The 16,157-nt window shown below is 46.9% G+C and overlaps 1 protein-coding gene across 3 annotated transcripts in view; it reads left to right on the forward strand.

The window, feature by feature from the left end:
- NCEH1 (neutral cholesterol ester hydrolase 1) overlaps positions 1 to 15,722 on the forward strand; it is a 45,559-nt gene extending 29,837 nt beyond the window's left edge. For all 3 annotated transcript variants that reach the window (XM_029616684.1, XM_029616683.1, XM_029616685.1), the window contains exons 2-5: positions 3,488 to 3,716; positions 6,899 to 6,968; positions 12,402 to 12,573; positions 13,439 to 15,722. In XM_029616684.1, the coding sequence (XP_029472544.1) occupies positions 3,497 to 3,716; positions 6,899 to 6,968; positions 12,402 to 12,573; positions 13,439 to 14,056 (1,080 nt within the window). In that variant the 5' untranslated portion in view covers positions 3,488 to 3,496 and the 3' untranslated portion in view covers positions 14,057 to 15,722. The remainder of the gene's footprint in view (positions 1 to 3,487; positions 3,717 to 6,898; positions 6,969 to 12,401; positions 12,574 to 13,438) is intronic.
- Positions 15,723 to 16,157: the final 435 nt, after the last annotated feature.

Consider the following 16,157-nt stretch of genomic DNA (forward strand, 5'->3'; position numbering starts at 1 on the left):
GTGTTGGAGAAGTAGTGTAGAGTATAGTGTGACACTCGCTACAGCAGTGAGGGACTGGCACAGTCCTGAGCATTATAATACCACTGCAAAATATGAAATCATTGCTGTAATCTTCACATCCCCAGTGACATAAAAACAATCATGTCAGGGATAGGGAAAGGCAGAGCAATTGAAGTAAATATAAATGTGCCCAAATTTTAGCCAGGTTGGCACTGGCAGTGCCAGCAAGAACCCAAAAAGTAGTCCTGCACCAAAACTGAAGAGGGATTTCTTCTGGACTATTAAGACAGCAGGAGCCAGCTGTATGCCAAAGAAACTGGCATATGGAGATGATGATGCAGAGGGCAGATGACAGTGAGATAAGACAAAACAAGTTTCTACTTCCATGACCTGCTTCATATCTATCTACCCCTCCCTCCTGCCCTACCACCATAAAGAATTTGCTGTCACCTGCCAACCTTCCATAATATTGCTGGTGCCCTCTTTTGGAGCCTGGTGGTGTTTTTCCCACATTTGCACTCTTCTTGGTTTATTATACCGGGGTGTTTTTATCCCCAGAGTAAACATTTGAAATAAGTATAAAGAAAAAATAAAAGACAGTTTTCATTACCAGAGCCCCAAACTTGTTCTGTGATTCTTTCTTTCCTCCAACAGTCTCAGCCTGGTTCTCCCATCCTGTTGTATTAAACTGGGGTACTTTCTCCAACAAAACCCTCATTCAGAGGAAGAACTTCTGCTATAAGACAAAAGGTGCCCAAGAGAAATCATTTACTGAATTGAATGTCATAAAAAGTTAAAGGACTAAGAGGGAACACATGCAAAGCCAATAAATGAAGAAATGTCAACTTGATAGTGTTCAGGTACAGGATAGCAGAAGTTTCTTTGCCCCAAAAAAGCCCTCTCATTCTGAAAGAGAAAAATACTGGCAGAAGACCAAAGATGCTCAGGCAAAACCATTTTACTGTTCTGAATGTGATAACACTTAGAGTAGTGCCAGAGACTTCATGCAAAACCAGAAACTCAGGAGAAGAAACAGGCTGTGAGCAGTTCAGTGATGTGGGAAATGGTCTCTAGATAAAGCAGCCCTCATTACTTTCCTGGAAAACCACCCCACAATCATTAGGGAAACCAATGTGATATATTAAGTGAATCAAACTAAAAAATGTTTGGGGGTTGTTTGTTTTTGAAACTAAAGAAATGAATTAGGGTTTGTCCCCACAAAATGAACTAAAAAAAAAAAATGTTTTCCTGCTGCACATGCCTAATATCCACAACAAATATGCCTGAGAAATGTGCACACATTGAACTGGTCTTCGAGGGCCATGTATCAGTCAAGTTTTTGGACAACCTTTTCTAATCCTGTGTTTTCTTTATGTATATTTAAAGTTTAAAAAAAAAGAGACCTTCATTTTGGAACCATAAATTGGTGGTTTTATATTGGTGATCATGACATTTTTAATCAATTTCCATTTCTCAAAAGGTTTATAATGGCCTGGAAAAGAGAAATTTTATCTTGAAATGTAACTTTTGAGAGCCTCTTTCTTTAAACTAGCAGAATGGCCATCCTAAATGATAGTTCAACACTCCTCCTATCACCTCCCTCACCCTAGAATTACCCTTTTTTTGCATATGTATTTGTGTGAACAAGGGAGACTGTGTGAGTATGTGTGAACTCACTCGGCTGCCTGCTGATGCCCACTTGCAGCAACTACAGTCAATACTGTGTCCATCTTGCCCCAGCTCGTGCCTCCGTTACCCATTGCTCACTGTCTGTCTTGCCCCTACCAATTGCTCACTTGCACACCTCCATTGCTCACCCTCTACTCCCTAGCCAATAATGGTCACTCTTAATCCCTCACTGCCGCCCCCCCCCCACACACACACTCACACACACACTCACACACCACTGTTGCAGCAACGATTCCTAGAGTTGTGAATTGTGTGCCAGATCGTCTTAACGATCAGATTCAGCTGATTTGTTTCCGATTCCAATTCATATCGCTAAGGAGGCCCGCGCCGCTAAAAAAAAAAAAACCCAACCCTTTAAATTGACACCCCCCCCCCCCCCCAAAAAAAAAAAACCTTTTAAAATTACCTGGTGGTCCAGGGGGGCCTCGGGGAGAGATTTCCCGGCATCAGCTGTTCTAAAAAAAAATGGCGCCGGCCATCCAGTGCTCCTACCATGTGACAGGGGCAGGCCAATGGCACGGATACCCTGTCACATGGTAAGGGCAAATGGGCATCGGCGCCATTGTTTTTTGGGTTTTTTTTTTGAACAGCTGATGCCGAGAAATCTCTCCCAGAGGCCCCCCTGGACCACCAGGTAATTTTAAAAGGTTTGGGGGGGGGTCGATTTAAAGGGTTGGGTGGTTTTTTTTTTTTTTGGTTTTTTTTGTTGTTTTTTTAGTGGCGTGGGCCTCCCTAAAAAAAAAAAGGGTCGGGAAGGTGGGGAATCGATTTAAAGGGTCGGGTGGGTTTTTTGGGTTTTTTTTTTATCGGCGCCATTTTAATTAGTGGCAGCCAAAATGGCACCGATGGCCCGAGAGCGGAAGATCGCACCGGGACCACCCCCCCCCCCCCCCCAACTGGACCACCAGGTAACTTAACATTTTGGGGGGGTTCGGGAGGGTAAGGAATTGGTTTTAAAGGGTCGGGGTGGGTTTAGGGGTTGTTTTGGTGTGCCGGTTTTCCCGCCCTCCCCCAAATAATTCCCGTGCCCTATTTAACGATACAATACAAATGCCCCTGACGATAAATCGGGGGCATTTGTATTGTATCGTGCACTCTAACGATTTTGGACGATTTTAAAATTATCTGACGATAATTTTAATCGTTCAAAAACGATTCACATCCCTCCTCCTCCTCCTTGCTATAGCCCAACACTGTTGCTAGCACAGCAAACCAGTGGCATGATCCAAGTCCACCACCCACATGCTACCTCTCCTCCCCCGACATGGCTCTCACCAGTGTTTTGGGTCCCGTTGCTCGATATCAGTCTGCCTGCTGCCAATATGCCCTGTCAGGTCCACAGTGAGCAACCCCCTCCCTCCAACTGCTGCACGTTTCTTTTTCCTATCACTGCTGTTGCCGTGGTCGAGGGAGAGGGGGGTGACCTTAGCTGTATTAGCGGTGGCAGGGACTTGGGTTGCTTGCCATTGCTTTTCAGCAATGGAATTCTGCACTGGGCAGGGGCCACCGGAGGTGGTGGTGATGGAGAAGGCGAGAAATGCTCCGTGCAGTATCCGCGGCAGTCTCCTGCCTCTCGGGTGCCGCCCGGGACCGTTCCGAAATGAAACTGTGGCAACCACGGCTCCTAACGCTTGCGTTGCCCATTAGGAAACCTCTTTCAGCAATACAGACTAGGACTGTAAAGCCCGAATGTGAAGAGGGAAATATAAACACATTTTAAACATGCTTGCGACTTCAGAACAAAACTTGCTTGATGTCCACTATCGTAGCTTATATATTACACTCTCTCTTTTCATAGAGCAACCTCATGCACTATTTTGGATTTGGCCATCACCTGAGAGTTTTGAACTTTATATCTGGATATTTCGACAAGCTGGATGCTGAGTCCTGTGAAAACGTTCAGGTGACCGATACGGTGTTTGACGGCATACAGATCCGCATCTTTGACCCTACGGAGGCCCACGATGAGGCACTGAAGCGTGGAATTATTTACCTCCATGGTGGAGGATGGGCCTTGGGCGGTGCAAGTAGGTTAAGTGGATTGTTTTCCCTAATTCTGACTTTAAACACATACTCGCAAGTTTGACCACCATGGCTATCTATAAAATGGGGATATGTTTTCTCACCCACAAACTTAAGTTCCTCTATTTTGACCTTCAGCTATGCCATGCTGATGAGTGCATGTTTGTGGTTACTGCCTGAGCTCTGCAAAATGTGTGAAAACCAGGTCAGCTCTGCTAGTCCATCAAGAAATGTAATCATTGATTTACTCTGTGATTTATTTTTTTTTTTACTGAAAAGGGAAGTTGTGCCTTATCTCTCTCTCCTGACAGTCAAGTTGTTCATCTAGAAATGGAGTAGTGCGTCTAACATCCAGTCATTTACAGTGAGCCCTCAGATTTAGAAACGTGACACTGGGAAAGTGTTTGCAGACCAAACGCTTGAGGAGGAAGTTTCTGATCGTGTTGCAATCCAGACTGGATGTCGTCATGCTGGGCTAGTCTTGTGCTCTTTGTGCTGGTTACATGGGCACAAAGTTTCCCGTCTTTTGGCCTAGACCATGCTTTTCAGAGTTCATTTCGATCAGGCAGCTCATTTCAGACTTGCCCGTCGGTGTTTAATGTCCAACCTGTCTACTCTGCTTCCCCAGGATAAAGGCACAGACCAAAGGCTTGGGCGTCTGGAGGACAATTTTCAAAAGCATTGACCTGGGTAAATTCAAATGTACCTAGGCTATACTGCCTGCCCTTTGCCTGGACTTGCACCACTGTGTGCCATGCTCTTAGCCATGTGAGGAGCAGGGGCATGTTTAGGTCAGAGTAAAAAAATAAATGCACATAGATTGCCTTATCAAATCTACACAGGTCTTGCAAAAACCGTCCCCAAAAAAGGCAGGTGCAGATGTCTGGGGATAGTTTTGACTCCACACTGCAGAATTTTACAGCATCATGAGTAGATTAAAAATCACTCCCTTCATTTTTAAGTGTTCTTCCTCTACTTTTTATAGACCTCATTGTGGCGACAGATAGGCCTGGCTTTGCATATAGGAAGTTTCCACGAACTAGCCAACTGTGTGTGGTTCTGGTTCCAGAGAATATAAAATTAATTTTCACTTTTAGCATTTGATGCCTGACACAGAACTGCCTGCTGATGGCCCAACTCAGCAGGGTGATCCTTAGGCAACTTTCATTTGTGAAAAAGAGCAGGGATAGTGCTGCGATGCGAGCAGGTAGTGCAGCAGGACACCTCCGAGCATGACTGAATCTGACTGGTTGCCAGCTGTGCTGCCGTGCCTGCCTGAAACCAGAGGGGGGGGTGTAACAGACAACCCCCCCCCCACCCCCCAGAGGTGCAGGTAAGGGGTGGGGGGAGAAAAATCTAAAAGTGTGAGCTAGTCAGGCTGCTACCTGGAGGGATGTGGGGGAGGAGGATGAGAGAGAGAGGCTGCTGAGCAAGGAGGCTGGGGGAGAGGCCTGCTGAGCAAGGAGGCTGGGGGAGAGAGGCTGCTGAGCAAGGAGGCTGGGGGAGAGGGGGGGAGAGGCTGCTGAGCAAGGGGGCTGGGGAGAGGGGGGGAGAGGGGCTGCTGAGCAAGGAGGCTGGGGGAGAGGGGGGGGAGAGGGGCTGCTGAGGAAGGAGGCTGGGGGAGGGGGGGGAGAGAGGCTGCTGAGCAAGGAGGCTGGGGGAGAGGGGGGGGAGAGAGGCTGCTGAGCAAGGAGGCTGGGGGAGAGGGGGGGGGGGGGAGAGAGGCTGCTGAGCAAGGAGGCTGGGGGGGAGAGAGGCTGCTGAGCAAGGAGGCTGGGGGAGAGGGGGGGGAGAGGGGCTGCTGAGGAAGGAGGCTGGGGAGGGGGGGGAGAGAGGCTGCTGAGCAAGGAGGCTGGGGGAGAGGGGGGGGAGAGAGGCTGCTGAGCAAGGAGGCTGGGGGAGAGGGGGGGAGAGGCTGCTGAGCAAGGAGGCTGGGGGAGAGGGGGGGGGGGAGAGGGGTGCTGAGGAGGAGGCTGGGGGAGGGGGGGGAGAGAGGCTGCTGAGCAAGGAGGAGGGGGGGAGGGGGGGGGAGAGAGGGGAGAGAGGCTGCTGAGCAGGAGGCTGGGGGAGAGGGGGGGAGAGGAGAGAGGCTGGCTGAGCCAGCAAGGAGGCTGGGGGGGAGAGAGGCTGCTGAGCAAGGAGGCTGGGGGAGGAGGGGGGAGAGAGGATGCTGAGCAGGAGGATGGGGGAGAGGGGGGGAGAGAGGCTGCTGAGCAAGGGGGAGGGGGGGAGAGAGGTGTGAGCAAGGAGGCGGGGGAGGGGGGGGGAGAGAGAGAGGCTGCTGAGCAAGGAGGCTGGGGGAGAGGGGGGGAGAGGGGCTGCTGAGCAAGGAGGCTGGGGGAGAGGGGGGGAGAGGGCTGCTGAGGAAGGAGGCTGGGGGAGGGGGGGGAGAGAGGCTGCTGAGCAAGGAGGCTGGGGGAGAGGGGGGGGAGAGAGAGAGGCTGCTGAGCAAGGAGGCTGGGGGAGAGGGGGGGGGAGAGAGGCTGCTGAGCAAGGAGGCTGGGGGGGAGAGAGGCTGCTGAGCAAGGAGGCTGGGGGAGAGGGGGGAGAGAGGCTGCTGAGCAAGGAGGCTGGGGGAGAGGGGGGGAGAGAGGCTGCTGAGCAAGGGGGAGGGGGGGAGAGAGGCTGCTGAGCAAGGAGGCTGGGGGAGGGGGGGGAGAGAGGCTGCTGAGCAAGGAGGCTGGGGGAGAGGGGGGGAGAGAGGCTGCTGAGCAAGGAGGCTGGGGGAGAGGGGGGGAGAGAGGCTGCTGAGCAAGGAGGCTGGGGGAGAGAGGCTGCTGAGCAAGGAGGCTGGGGGAGAGGGGGGGAGAGAGGCTGCTGAGCAGGAGGCTTAAGCAGAGCAACTCAATGTTAGAAGCGCCAGAGGGGTTCTTTCTAAACTGAGCACCTGTGAATGCCAAAATCTTAAATCTCTCCCTGGATAGGGAAGTATCCACGCTCGCTGGCCTGTAGGCTACAGCTCATGGAATTTTTTATATATTATTTTTTCCTGAAGCAAAAATATTGACATGTACAAATCAAAATTTTCTTTTCTTTTTTTTTTTTTATTTCTTAAACATTATGTTGCATTTTGAGGATATTTTGACTATGATGCTGTTTCAAATTTCAGCTTTTATTTAATTGTATTCTTGTTAGGAAACCAAGCAGCATAATTTTTTCAATTACTGTTTTCTTCTTTTGTCTGTAGGAACAAGATCTTATGATCAGCTGTGCAGGGCAGTGGCAGAAGGTGTGAACGCTGTGGTTGTCTCAATTGAGTAAGGAAATCACCTTTTTTGTGTTGTGTTTTTTTTTGTTTGTTCTCGACGTGTATATTTCCTAATGGTCCCTTTAAAGCAAATTTTTGGCTGTATTTTTTTTGTTTTCTGAGTTTGGGACTCGTTGAAAAGCTTCCGCTAAAAGGAGAGTCCTTTTTTATGTAAGCCCAGTGAAATTATACCAGCGTAGATGTCTTCGATTACCAAGCCAGAGAGTGGAGCCGATGACTTTTGTATGACATATTTAAACCCATCTTGTCCCGCTGCTTTAGCAAGTTTGAGGCCTTGAATTGCAGAATAAATTTCTTGAATAGTGATAGGGCTATTTAAGACCGTGAGATCCTCCGGCTGTAAACTGGACCCAAGACATCCCATGAAAAAAACTCTCCGCCCGCTCCACACTTTTTTAGGGGCTTATTACCGTATAGCTGTGTATAATAGGATAAGAAACGGGCCGCTATCGCATCACGACCTGTCTGATGGACGCCCTGGGCATCCCTGATCCCCCGATATCGCCGTTTTAAGTCCCCCCCCCTCTGTCGCACCAAATGAGACGGAAGCCTACCAGCCTTATTACCATGTCGGTATAATTGATATCGATAGTGTCTAAGAGGCCCGCAGGTGGAGTGTCTAAGAGGCCCGCAGGTGTAAAAGATTATTTAGGGCAGTACGAGCCAAATCAAGAGAGGCCTTAGCTCGAGCGACATTGTGCCCACATGCAAAAAGCTGGGCTGCCTTCAAGTTTTACCGTAGCCGGAGGATCTTCCGCATTTCTTTGTCCGTTTTGTCTGGCCACATAGGCAATGTATGGGCCCCCCCCCCCCCACCCCCACACCAACCCCCCCCCCCCCCCACCCACCCCACCCCCACCCCCCACCCCCCCCCACCCCCCCCCCCCCCCCCCCCCCCCCCCCCCCCGCATCACCGCTTTCCCGGCTTCCCATACAGTTCCGGGGCCTACATCAGGGCTATGATTGTTCGCCACGTATTCTGCCCAGCTATCCTGCAGATATTTTTTTTTTTAAAGGCGCCATCCAAGTATAGATCTGGTCTCATGCGCCAAGAGGACGGTAAATGGGGTGCACGCCCCCAACGTAAGGTCAGGGTAATCGGGGCATGGTCCGTCGAGGCGATAGGCCCGACAGTGGCGTCCAGCAATTGAGGAAAGCAGCGCTCAGATAATAACAGGTAGTCCGATCTTGAGCACGTGTTATGTGGATGTGAGTAAAAAGTAAAGTCCCTTTCCTGAGGGCGAAGGACCCGCCAAGCATCCATGAGCTGCAGCTCCCTGCATAGTAAATTAACCCCCTTAAGCGCATCAGCCGCGGAAGGCAGTTTAGGGGGCTTAATAGCCACGCTTTTGTTTGCCGCTACGTTAAAGTCTCCACCCACTATTAAGCTGTGATCAGGAAAATCCGTTAACAAACGCCAGTAGAGAATTGAAATACCCCGGGGAATACACATTCGGGGCATAGACGTTGCAAAAAACAACTTTCTCTTGGTAAAGTGTTCCCGCCACCGGGATATAGCGCCCTTCAATATCCTGACAGGCACGCGTGAGGTGAAAGGGCAAATGCTTATGCATAAGAATGGCGCCTGCTATAGGAGGAATAGTAGCCTTGGCCCACCCAGTCTCGCTTCAATTTAGCGTGCTCCGCATCCCCCATACGGGTTTCCTGCAGGAAAGCCACCTGCGCCCTCAGTCGTTTAAACAGCGCATTTAACTTAGTGCGTTTCATTGGGGAATGAATTCCGTCTACGTTCAACGAAATTGATTTAACCCGGGTCATGAGCAAGCAAGAGATACAAGCTTAAGACCTGGAGTCCCTGAGGGCTCCAAGAAACATCCTGCAAAAAGTCTCCGCAGCCTCCCAGCCTAGGCCGCAGGGACCGGGAACAGAGTAAGCATACAGAACAAGGCAGAACCACACTATGAATACACATCATTATAGGGCACTCTTTATCTCCCTGAAAATTTCCCCCCTCCCCATTACAATCACACACATTCATACCCCAAAACCCACCACAGCTCCCAGCTCCCAGGAGTAAGGTCCCCGACCTGCAACGGCTAACGTCGAGGGTCCCACCCCCTTCGTTATACCAGCCATGGCTAAACACTGATCTCCAGTGCAAGGTAATGTCACTGCAAGTCCTGTGGGTATGGCCAGAGGTAATCGCTATACCACAGTGCTCAGTCAGTAGTAGCAAACAGCCAAACTTCCAGCTATTTAGGTTTATAAACAGGCTGAGCTGTCACGGAGCCAGTCCCAGAATAGGTAGATGTGAGACTCGTATCCAAAGGCCAGCATGTCCCGAAGCAGAGAATGAACTCAAACCAGCAGCCACCCCGCCGGGGTTCAAAAGCTTCTTTTTACTCTGCAGCAACAGGCGGCAGTGAAGCCAGAAATCTATCGGCTTCGGCTTTGGAAAGAAGAAATATTGTTTGATTATTGTAGTGCACCGTCAACTTCGCTGGGTGCAACAGGGCGAACCTGATACCTCGCTGATGCAATACTGTGCAGGCCGGAGCTAACAGCTTCCTCTGCGCTGCCGTGACAGCTGAAAAATCATTAAACAGCAGCAGCCTGCAGCCCGAGCGCTCCAGTTTCTCTTTTTCTGCCGGTATGCCCGTAGGAGCTGAGTTTTATGGTTCCAATTCAATATTCGGGCCTCGGACAGCCTTGCCCCTCCCGCATCGGGCCTACTCGGTGCACCCTTCCACACCGAAGGCCTCCGCCTGCCAGGTCTAAACCCACCTGGCTGGGGAGCCGGTTTTCGATAATGGAACGGAGCTCGTCCTCTTTGACTGTTTCTGGCAGGCTGATTTATTTTTAAATTATTCCTCTGGCCGCGATCTTCCTGTTCCTCCATCTTTGTTGGTAGGTCTTTTTGCCTGCCCTGCAGCTCCTCCACGTGGCGTTCTGAGGCGGCCAATCTATCTCCCAGATCCGATAAGGGTATTTTCTGCTATATCAAGTCTCTTTGAGTGCCCTTCTACCGCCGTTTTGATATCCTCTATGGTCGTTTGCAATTTAATCAGCCGGCTATCTAGTGCCTCCGTTACGCTGTGCGATATTTTCTTCAGGGCGTCTTCCGAGATTTCTGCCATAACAGGTTCGGCAGGGGCGGGTAGCTCCGCCATCTTAGCTCCTCGTGGTCATTGTAGCCGGCGCTCTGGGCGTCCTCGGGTGCCGGTCCGGCGCATTCCACGCCCGTCGGGGCTCAGAGGCGTGGGCAGGAGCACGTCCCACAGCGGTTGGGGGGACCTGAGGGGCCGAAGTTGGCGGCAAAAAAGATAAGTAAAGTCGATTTTATAAGAGAGTGGGGCCGCGGAGCTCGATTTTTCCCCCCCCCCCCCCTGCTTCCGTCTCGGGCTACGTCATCGCCGGAAGTCCCGGTTGTCCTTCCTTAACATTCCTCCTCACAAAACCCAGTGCTCCACCTCAAGCATGCCCAGCAATCAGCAGGAAATTTCCTTCCAGGAGCTTACATTGCACCTATCTGGCACTGGGAGGAAGCCCTTGCAGAGGAGGTGTGAGGGAGCGTGGGGAGGCAAGGCTCCTGGCCATCAAGGTCCATCACCGTTCATTCACATTTCATCAATACAGACATATATTTATAAACCTCATCATATAGGACATTATATGATGACTATGTCGGAGGCCGTAATCGAGACGCTAAGATGAGGTCACTGCCATCGCTTGGGCTGGCACTTAAACAAGATGAGCCAGCATGAATATGTTGGAGAAGACACAATGAAATGAGCTGTTGTAGAAGATTTGTGTGTTAGTCTGGCCAGTGTTTGTTTACAATAATTTATATCCTGCCTATTGCCAGGGCCTGTTCTAGGTGGATTACAATAAGATTAAACATAAAAACAACAAAATAATATAACGTATTAAACAAAGGCGTATAATACCTCAAAATCAAACAGCAAGGCGCCATTATTAAACATTTATACTAGCCTATATAACACATACAGAATTGCTCATGGTAACTCCAATCACATTTTGCAAAAGCATCTTGAAATATGTTTTTAAGAACGTCCTAAAAGTCTCATAATCCTCTATGTTGCAGATAAATAACGGGAGGCTATTCTAGAGACTAGGAGCCGCAAACAAAAAGCATATTTGCATGTCTCCTTTAGTCGTACATTATTTTATGCTGTGTTTGACAAGTATGAGTCCTCCAACCGTAATGGTCTGTGTGGAAAATATCATTTCAGTAGTTCTGTTAAGTATGTTGGGCAGCTATCATAGAAAATTAAGAATGTTAATATAAGGATTTTAATCTTTTATCTTTTGCTCTATGGGGGAGCCACTGCAATGATTTCAAAATAGGCTTAATGTGATCCCATGTAGGGCAGCCAGAAACTAGTTGTGCTGTGGCATTCTATAACATAGGGCAGCCAAATGACATTTAGGGAGTCCTAGGTAAAGAGCATTACAATAGTCGACTACCAATTAAAACAAATTCCTTGACAATGGATCTAAAATCATTGTATTCCAGACAAACTTAAGGCGTTGCAGCTTCCTTAGCTTAAAGAAACTGCTCTTGATTAGCGCTCGCAATTGGGATTGACGTTTAAAGGAAGCATCAAATAGGAACCCCAAATTATGTGCCATAGCCAGTAGAGGTATTGAAATCTCATCCATTGTTAAATGGTGATGTAGAGCATTGGTTCCTGTTGGGAAAGATCAATATAGCATCAGTTTTGCCTTTGTTTAATACAGTGGTTCCCAACCCTGTCCTGGGGACCCCCCAAGCCAGTCGGGTTTTCAAGATATCCACAATGAATATGCATGAGAATTTGCATGCACTGCCTCCATAACATGCGCATTTTCTCTCATGCATATTCATTGTGGATATCCTGAAAACCCGACTGGCTGGGGGGGTCCCCAGGACAGGGTTGGGAACCACTGGTTTAACAGAAGACCATTAATCGTCATCCATAGTCTAGTGTAGTAATGGTGAACTCCAGTCCTTGAGTGCCACAAACAGGCCAGGTTTTCAGGATATCTACAATGAATATGCATGAGAGAGATTTGCATGCACTGCCTTAGTTGTGTGCAAATCTTTCTCTTGCATATTCATTGTGGATATCCTGAAAACCTGGCCTGTTTGTGGTACTTGAGGACTGGAGTTTGCCATCACTGGTCTAATGACTTCCAAGGATCTGTATATCGGATCATACGTGTCTGATAAATATTGTGAAACTGGGAGTAATAGCTGTATATCATCAGCATACATTTTGAAGGGTGCTCTTAGTTCTCAGCTGAAAGTTACCAAATTTTCTGTGCTTTGTTGTAGGCATGCTTTGTAATGAAGTTAAATTTTTCACATGCCAGCAGAAATAAGGATTTCACATGACCTAAAAATTAAAAGGAATGTGTTTAAAAAAGCTGACATAAAACTATTCCTTTATTTTTGTAGATACAGGTTACTGCCAGATGTTCACTTTCCTGAGCAACTAAATGATGCTCTACACGCTACAAAGTATTTCCTGCGTCCTGCTGTCCTTGCTGAATTTTCTGTTGATCCCAGTCGAATTGCAATTTCTGGAGACAGTGCAGGTGGAAACTTGGCTGCTGCTGTGTGCCAGCAGGTAACATCAGCACTCTGACTTTAAAATATTAACTTGATCCCTCCACAGTTCAGTGCCATCATGGGATGTGCAGAAACCAGGATATTAACGATTTTAATAGGATTTGGGATGTATCTTGTACAGTTTTTGTAATCTCATTGCTCTGAAGAAGTGCTTGCATATCTCTGAAATATGTGCAGCTGCTCCTTGACATCCAGGCTTGCCTGATATACTCGTTAAAATCTTGTTCTTGCACACTTTGGGACTCTATAGTGACTAAAGAACACCAAGTTGAAGATACTTTTCTTAACTGTTGGTTCCTTAAGTTGGACTGTGTCAGGCAAAGGTGATCATGTGATAAGGACAAAACGAAAGGAAGAAAAAGAAGGCACAACTTAGCCAAACTGCAGGCCATTTGGGTGGCTAGGTGGTACCAGTAGGCTACAACTCTTCAGAAAACAACCGGGTCAGGCAGGTTAGTGGTGATTACCGGGACTAGGAGTCTGGATGTTCTGTCAGGTCTCATTGGTTTTGGTAACTGGGTTATTACAAATATATGAGGGGTAGGAGTGAGGGGGCTGAATGTTGGATTAAGTATGGAATACCCAGTATGGTAGATAACCCTCATTAACCATGCTATGTTGTTGTGTCTCTCAATGGTTATCTTGCAGCCAACAACTGTAATATAGTCATGCAGTATAGACAGGAATAACCAGGCAAACTGGATGGGCTAGTTGGTCTTTTTGCTGCCATCATCTACTGTATTAATGAAGACAGCAGTTGACTTTCAACACTAGAGCAAGATAGTAGATGCCATGAGTTTAATGATATTTCATGCTTTTCCTGACCAAATAAATCACCTCTCTAATTCTGTATTTTTATGCAGCTTGCTCAAGATGACTATGCAGTGAACAAAATAAAACTTCAAGCTTTAATCTATCCAGTGCTCCAAGTATTAGACTTTAACACTCCATCCTATCAGCAGAACATGGACATGCCTATCCTTTCCCGCTATGTTATGGCAAGGTTCTGGCTACACTACTTAAATGGAAACTACAACTTTATCCACCCATTGTTGGTTAACAATCATACATCCTTTGACGTGAACCAGGCAGTGGCGTTGCGGGAACGTCTAAACTGGTCTTCACTCTTACCTTCTGGGTTCAAAAAACACTATAAACCTGTAGTCCAAAGAATGGGAACGCCTCAAGTCATCCAGGAGATTCCTGCCATGCTTGATGTTCGCGCATCACCACTAATAGCAGAGAGAGAAAACTTGAAGCTAATGCCAAAGACCTACATCTTGACCTGCGAGTATGATGTTCTAAGAGATGATGGATTAATGTATGCCAAACGCTTGGAGGAAGCAGGGATTGAGGTCACATATGATCATTATGAGGATGGCTTCCATGGCTGCATGATTTTTGCAACTTGGCCTATGTATTTTTCTGTGGGAGCGAGGACCAGGGCCAACTATATCAAGTGGCTTGATGACAATCTTTGAAGAGAGCGTCATCTGTAGGAGGCACAAATAGATATAAAATCTTGCTTAACTGTGAACATGTTCTATATACAGGTGAACTACAGTCAAAACTATGACATGGCTCTAGATACTGGAAACTTTGTGCTTTACTAACTTCTTGCTTTATTTTTGATAAGCATAGTGATGTTTTTAACAGGGTAAAAACACTCCACTTCTCTTGTGACCACATCTTTTATCTACTGGGTATAACACAAAACAAAAATATCTTCTGAGCCTATTCAAAAACAAAGATTCATATACGTAATATATAATACTGGAAAAACTTCTTGCACTTTGTCAGCAATGATTATAGTTATTTCTATTTACCTTCATTGATTTTATTTATTTTTTTGGAACCACTATCAAGGAAGCTTGTTTTACTCAAAATTGTGCAGATGGACTGTTCCCAAAATCCCTTAAATAAAAATAGGAATTGTAAATTGTTCATATGTTTTCTAAATTTTATGTATGTATGAAGTCCATTAAAAATTCTTAAATTATAGGGAATAGATAAATGCAGACATTTATATATAGGGAAAACAAAAGCTTTGGATTAAATGCCATGTAAGTATTTTCTCACCTTTTTTAGGTCATAAGGAAACCACAGATTTTTGTAAATGGAGCTCCCTCCCCCACTTATATTGTAAAATGTTTCACACAATTATGATCATTTGCATAGAGAACTTTATTCCTTTTAGAAAGGGTTTCTTGCTTTTCCAGGAGTCCTGTTTAAAGGGCCCAGTTCAGTTTCCAGGTGCCACCAGGTTTCTCCTGCATAGAAGGGATTTACCCACCGGAAGAGGCCAAAAAATCTGGGCAATACAATTGACCAGTAAGGCCTTTCTGCTCCATAAAGCCTCTTCTGTGTGGGAGATAAACGTACAGCAGCCGGGGCTGACTTGATCATCAAGTAGATGTTTGTCATGGGCACCAATTCCATTAAAAAGATGGAAAAACTGTCTAATTAGTAACCTTCATTTTCGGTTTTTATTTAACATTTTCCCAGCAATTTATCAGGGTTTATTACAAGAACAAAAACAGGAGAAAATCAGTGGAAAATTGTGACTCATTATTTTTCTGGGTAAATATCTGAGTTTATTTTGGTGGACAGAAGCCAGGACAATAAAAGAATATTAAGCAGATTCTCCCACTCAACATTTCCCCTATCTCTACTCCCATCTCCTGCCTAGCATGTCCCTTTCTCTCCCCCACACCTCTGAGAATCTTTTTTTCTATTCCCCCCCCTCCCTCCCTCCCTCCAATTACAACAGCATTGCTCCTTACCAGGTAGCTCCTCTTTCCTTTGGCAGCAGCTTGGTGAGGCTCCAGTGTTTTACATGTCTGCACTTCTCTCTTTGTTTTTTGTTTGGTTTTTTTTGTGGGGCCAGGGAGCCTGCTTGGAAGTGCTTTTGATGGGTGTGGCCCTCTTCAAATGCTGCATTGGTGGGAGGGGAAGGCAGGACTTGAAACAGCACATCAGTGGCACTGGAGGTGAGGGGGGGGGGAGGGAATGCAGCAGTTGAAATTTGGCCCGCGGTTACTGGCTGTCTTGAGACGCTGCATCTAAAGCTCTGGAGTTGCTCTTTAATCATCCTAAAATTAGGGTGAAAATCTGTTTGAATCAATTGTCACTTTTGGAAAAATCTGGCTATTTATGGGTGAAAATTAGTTTAAACTGAAAACAAAGGGCCCTAATAATAATTAATAGCATTTTAGTTCCCCCTAGAAGAACCATCATCTGGGTAAGAAGGAAAAATTAAACAACTCACTGTGTGTATATATAGTTTAAAAAAAGAAGTAGGACAGTGGTCTATCTTACATTTCCTTTCACTGTGAACCTGGACGATGTAGTAGGCCAGATTGACAAACTAAAGAGTAGCAAATCACCTGGACCGTATGGTATCCACCCCACTGTTCTGAAGGAAATAAAAAATGAAATTTCAGATCTATTAATTAAAATTTGTAACATTAAAATCATCCAATGTACCTGAAAACTGGAGGGTGGCCATTGTAACCCCAATATTTAAAACGGGCTCCAATGGTGATCCTGGAAACTATAGACCGGTGAGCCTGACTTCAGTGC

This window comes from Rhinatrema bivittatum, chromosome 9 (assembly GCF_901001135.1).
Source record: "Rhinatrema bivittatum chromosome 9, aRhiBiv1.1, whole genome shotgun sequence".
NCBI classification, from domain to species: Eukaryota; Metazoa; Chordata; class Amphibia; order Gymnophiona; family Rhinatrematidae; genus Rhinatrema; species Rhinatrema bivittatum.